Consider the following 6,362-nt stretch of genomic DNA (forward strand, 5'->3'; position numbering starts at 1 on the left):
CAGACAACAATCCTGCCGCCCCGAAAAGGTATTATTAAACGAGGTAATCACAGATTCAGACGTATAGTATAACTCACAATCAGACACTCAAGGGCAAGAAACGACGTTCTTAAACCTTCCAACGGCCGTGTTGCCTTTCACTTCATTATTTAAAAATGTTGAAAAGTATTTACTTTGCAACCCTCTTTGATGTTTTAGTATAAATTAAATGTTTTAGTCGAAGTAAGACGACACGAACGTTGCATCACACGAGCTAAAAGATGAAGATGCGTGTCATGCATGAAAGTGAGTCACGCTAAGCGCGAGTCGTCCAATTTCAGACCTCCATGTCTTCTATACAATATGCATACCTTACGCAATATGTATATTATATCTTGACTTGGTCGCTCAGAACGGTACGAAATATAAGACTAGCGTTACATGGAAGCTATCATTTCTGAATCAAACTCCGAAATGAAATTATCTTTCACGGATTAAGTAGAAAGCAAATATGAAGGTGTACTCCGAATTTAAACATAAATATATGTATTACCGACAAACTAAATATACATTCAGAATGTGAAACTAAAAAAAACTTCCAAAACCGAAAGAAAGTATACATTCTATATATGAAACTAAATATAAAATTCGTTTATAAAACAAAATATAATTTTTTCATAAATATGCATTCCCTCGAGAACGAAAGCTATCGGATAAATTGAAAAAACATCCATGCTCAACTAAACACTCGAATATAGTAAAAGTGTGAAAGAGAAAGACATCCATAATTTGGTTGAACAACTGAACATCGTGATAAAAAGGACGATAACAAAATTAATGTTGATTTTTGGTGAATTGAAGATGCAGATTCATAATATATGTACAGATTCTCTAAGATCTAGTGCATTTCAGGCTCAAATTCCTTCTCCATATGAATTCACAGATAACCAAATAGCAGGCAAACTAAAGATTTTGAGCATGCACAATAAGTGAAAATAATAATCGCTGCCTTCCATGTATCGCCTTGGTTCCATTAGACAGTATGCTATAATATATATACACTAAACTCGCGTTCAGTCACCCCGTTCTCAGCCTTCCTAGAACTGCTGGCTCCCTCAGTTTCTCAGGGGAACAGAGCGAGAGCGGTTGCGACTTTGTATATATATATATATTTTAATTAGAAACGAGTCAGGCGGCCCTAGCTGTTCACGTTTCGATCACCCCGAAAGCAGTCCAAGGCTATTTGAAGGCAACCCCCGACACTTGACTGAAAGCTAGAGTTTGGTGTATATATGTATATTAGAATGGTCCAAAAATGCATGGCAAAATTTTTTTGCATGCTAGAAAGCGACGATCCCCCCCCATTTTATTCCAAATGCGAAAAAAGAAATTCCCTAATTTTTTGTTTTTTTATTTTTTTATTTTAACAGGTGCGGATTTTAACTTGAAGTTTCCCATGTAAAATGCACGGGGAAAAATCACTTTTTTGAGTTTTTAGAATAATTTTTTAGGGTTTGAAAAAATGTGATGGGAAAGTATGGGGGCCTGTAGAGAATTATCCAACGAAGAATTGCATATGTCAAATATATGGGTTTGACACCCCTAACACACCCACACTAGTACCTGAAAACTACTCTCAAAACCACAAATGTCAATTTGTCATGAAATCGACCTTTTAAACACTGTATTCTCGTATTTTTACATTTTCATCATTTATGATTGAGAAAGTATTAATATTGGTCCAGTGCATATATTTATAATCATTGGTTAATTAATTTTCAATTATTTAAACAAATGGAATTTGTTTAAATAATGCTTTGTCTCCAAATTCGTTTTGCTCCCTAAAAGTTATTGCTATTAGTCTAGTAGAATATTGATTAACATTGGTTAATTAATTTTTTCTCATTTAAACAAATGGTATTTGTTTAAACAATTTTTTTCGAAATCCCGTTTTTTTTCCTTAAAAATTATTACTATTATTCTAGTGGAATATTTATTAACATTAGGTAATTCATTTTAAATTGTTTAAACAAATTGAATTTCTGTAATTAGACCAACAGTAATAATTTTTATTTAAAGAAAAATCGAAACGAAATTGTTTAAACAAATTCCTTCTGTTTAAATAATTGACAATGAATGACCTAATGTTAATAAATATTCCACTAGACCAATAGTAATCATTTTTAGGGAAAAAATAAATTAAAAAAATTATTTAAACAAATTCCATTTGCTCAAACAATTAAAAATTAATGAAACAATGTTATTAAATATTCCACTAGACTAACTGTAATAATTTTAAGGGAACAACAATAAATTTTCGAAAAAAAATTTAAACAAATTCCATTTGATTAAGTAATTAAACAAAAATTAACCAATGATAATAAATGTTCCATTAGACCAATATTAATAATTTTAAGTAAAAAAAGACCAGAATACAGTGCTTAAAATGTCGATTTCATGAAGAATTGACATTTTTTGTTTTAAGGGTAGTTTTCAGGTACACGTGAGGGTGTGTTAGGGGTGTCAAACCCATATATTTGATACATGAAATTCTTCGTTGGATAATTCTCTGTAGGCCCTCATACTTTCCCGTCACATTTTTTCAAGCTCTAAAAAATTATTCAAAAAACTCAAAAAAGTGATTTTTCCCCATGCGTTTTACATGGGAAACTTCAAGTCAAAACCGACACTTGTTAAAATTGAAAAATAAAAAAATAAAAAATTAGGGAATTTCTTTTTCCGGATTTGGAATGAAATTGGGGGGATTGTTGCCCTCTAAAAAATAAAAGCCTTTTTGAGCCACCCTAATGTATATATAATAAATAAAGTAAGTGTAAGATTCATTAAAGATAATAAGCGGCTTATATACGCTCATGGGGTGCATACTCAAACTCTCACACACAAAATGGGCGGCGAGGGTGTCGGGCGTGTTTTGGGGCCTAGAGGAGGATTACCATGAACCACAAGCCGTTGCGTGTGCGATACCTCTGCGGCCAGGTTACGGGCCACACAAGAGTAGTTGCCATTGTGATCTGGAGATAAACTTTCAATCATCAGTATGCTACTGAACTGCTCCATATTGGTGATGGTGACACGTTCCGAGGGTCCCATAGAGCGGCCATCTTTCAACCATGAAATCGATAGAGGTAGATCGCCCCTTGTCACGGAACAAGTTAGGGTAGTGCGTTCACCAAGGTGGAGATCGCGATCTGCCGTGAATGGGCTAATTTTGGGAGGAACTGAAATGTAAGAACAAGAAGAGTGCGTCAACATATTGAGCATACAATCCAATTGTGGCTACATCTTCGATCTGGGTCTTCTGAATAATCTGGTTCCTCTGGACCATTTGGCTCCTTTGGTTACTCTGAAAAAATATCTTTGATTCTTCCTTCCATGAGTTCTGGATTTCTTGTATCATTTTCTTGATTTTGGGTGCCATTTGTAGAGATTTTGGTGTTCAAAGTCGACAGCAGTAAATCTGAAAATAAATTGCTATGAAGAATGATGAAAGTGTCTTACCGATGACTGCGACTTCACCGGATCTTCTGGCGCTGTGACCTTGCTTATTTCGAGCCCAGCACGTGTAGGCACCTGTGTCGACTTCTTTATGTACACTGGATATTACTAGTGTTCCATCAGGAACGACCTTGTGGCGCAGATCGTCTGGTAATTCTCGACCAGCTCGTTCCCACTTGATCTCTTCGATTGGGTAACCGGCTACTGGGCACTTTAATCGAAGAGTTTCTCCAGCGACGGCTGTTACTTTTGGGATGAGGCGGATGTATGGAAGACCTAGAAAATGATAGTTAGGAAAGTTCAGTTAGTTGTAAACATGATAGATTCATATATTTTAAAGAATAATTAGGGCACCAACCATTGTGTTAAAATTTGCTCAGCAACAGAGAATAATCAAAGAGTTATTAAACCTCTTACATCCAGTAAAGATTTGATATCAAATAAAGGAATCCAATATTTAACTCTGGGGGAGAAATATTTTGTAAATGTTGGTAGATGACGTAATCCATATGAATAATATGAAAAAATTCCGAGATTGAAAGTTGCTATTAGTGATATAATTCCAAATAAATGTTAATCTACTCTGAAATACAGATGACACTACGAAGCTTCTCGTTAAAACACTTCTCGTTTTCTGATTTCTCCTTCGTTTGCTTGCCCTCACTCCCTATCTCATCTCACGCACACACACACACGCGGCCGGATACGTCTACTGCGCCGAACGCGGCTTGACGCAGGAAAGAGGGTTATCAGACACTTCCTGTTCGCTTCCCCTACAGCCCTGAAAACGAGAAGTGTCGTAGTGTCTACTGTATAAAGTAATCCGAAAATCAGTATTCTCAAGATCTAACTCTACGTATTTACATACAGATGATTTCATTTCATATCGAAATTATTTTTTTTTAATTCATCTCATGAATTAAAAACTTAGGTTTCGAAATCTAAGAAATCCGGTAAAACGCCTGTGAAATTATTGGAATTGTAATAATCTTTAGTTGGAACTGCAGACTGAACATCGTTTAACATTCTAGCTCCTATTTAAAAATGTATAATGCAATAAAGTCACTTTTATAACTGGCTAGTATTAACAAATTAAATTATGTTCTATAAACTTTGCAATGATATACAGAAAGTTCTAGTTTATTTACCATAAACGTTGAGTCGTGCAGAATGAGTCACTTTCCCAGCTCGGTTTTCGGCCGTGCAAGAATATTCTCCACCATCTTCAACCATAACGTGGCTGATATTGACATGAGAAATGACGTCCCCATGAACAGTGACATATTGTCCTATCACAAACCTGGCAATGAAAAGTATTATAATGATCATATTTTAGAGAAAATAATATGTATTAAAATTAGTATGAGATATTTGTGTATGTTCAAAAGAACAAATTCCTCCTTTCTTTTGATGTCAGGCTCATCAATGACTCGTGTTGAATTATGCAAACTTATATTCATCACAAAAAAATAACACAAACAATAACTAATTAATGCGATCCTCAGAAGAGAGGGCATAAGAATCGGGTGATTAAATTCGTATTTAAACTTTATAAAATGTTCGCCTCGATATATATACTCCGCCATTCTCGGTTATACATCGTTACACGTTTCACAATAAATATCTTTTGCTCTTGTTTCTTTTGCGCTCATCGAAGTTGAAATTGGAAACGGCATGCAACGCATCTCTATGCCGGCAGATGCGACCAGGAATATTGCCTCAGGGAATTACGTTTTAATTAAAAAATCCTGAATTCGCCTTTTTTATTTCCCAACTTATTTTCACACGAAGCGCCACATCGAGTTGAAAACTTGGGATAATAAATAAGAAGCACTAAGAAAGGTGGGTCTGGTCCTAAATTTTAATAATTATGAAAAAAAAAATTATGTACAACAAAAAACTTTTTTCATAATTATACAAACTAAGGACCAGACCCACCATTCTTAGAGCTTCTTGTTTAATACCCCAATTTTCAAATCGATGTGGCGTTTCTTGTGATAATAAGTTGGGAAATAAAAAAAGTGGCGGTAGGGTAAGAATCTGGTCACGTGACCCACTCATCAAATGGCCTTAAGAAGAATAATCGAAAATTCATTGGAGATTAAATGCAGGCAGCAGAGAGGTGCTAGCATGTAGAACTTTGTCTTAAGATTAGTCTCAAAAAAAAAAAGATCGACGAATTACCTTCCATTGGTAGGCAGAGGGAAACCATCCAGAGCCCAGGAAACTTGAGGGGTAGGATTTCCCGCGGCCGAGCACTTCAAGGAAACTGCTGGTCCAGGCTGCAGAGTTTGCTCTATAAATGAGTAGAGAAGTACCGGTGGTGCATCTGAAAAGAGTTTAGAAAACTTTTTTCAGTGCGATTTTTTCCCTTGCGTTCAATTCTAGATATTACGTTTAGAATTATTGATTCCGTTTCCCCTCTGAATGGAAAATCATTTTATTCAATTTGAGGTAGCATCTCTAAATTCTGAGTTCTCTCTTGGATGTAAACACTTGAAAAAAATATAGAAAAAAGTTTCCTCTCCGATCCCTTTTTTGACTCTCTTTTTCACCCAAGAGATTTCCTCTCTCAAGATACTTTGAATCTTTAGAGTCTACATTTTGATAACTCAAGGCCCTACTTTAACGCTGCTTAACCTCCCCTTCAATACTGACCCTACATTGAATCTTTTGAGCCTACAATGTTCGAACTTCATGAAAATAAAGTGAAAATTATTTTTTACTCAGGTTAATTGAACTCATTGGTCATTTTAATGACTGAATGCACACTTACAGTCTGTCAAGTTAAAGCGTGGGTGGCTTTACTCGCAGTCGGTAAGGTGTATCGACATGATTTTGGTGTCAAAATATTAAGAAGAGCTCCC

At 35.4% G+C, this 6,362-nt stretch overlaps 1 protein-coding gene across 1 annotated transcript in view; it reads right to left on the reverse strand.

Annotated features, from left to right (window-relative positions):
- The window catches only part of LOC117177916 (Down syndrome cell adhesion molecule-like protein Dscam2), a 273,718-nt gene that overhangs the window by 23,595 nt on the left and 243,761 nt on the right, over positions 1–6,362 (reverse strand). The window contains exons 8-11 of the mRNA XM_033369016.1: positions 5,680–5,824; positions 4,644–4,795; positions 3,499–3,771; positions 2,934–3,218 (exon numbers count right to left, since the gene is read on the reverse strand). Coding sequence (XP_033224907.1) covers positions 2,934–3,218; positions 3,499–3,771; positions 4,644–4,795; positions 5,680–5,824 — 855 coding nt within the window. The remainder of the gene's footprint in view (positions 1–2,933; positions 3,219–3,498; positions 3,772–4,643; positions 4,796–5,679; positions 5,825–6,362) is intronic.

Source organism: Belonocnema kinseyi, chromosome 8, assembly GCF_010883055.1.
Source record: "Belonocnema kinseyi isolate 2016_QV_RU_SX_M_011 chromosome 8, B_treatae_v1, whole genome shotgun sequence".
Taxonomy (NCBI): Eukaryota; Metazoa; Arthropoda; class Insecta; order Hymenoptera; family Cynipidae; genus Belonocnema; species Belonocnema kinseyi.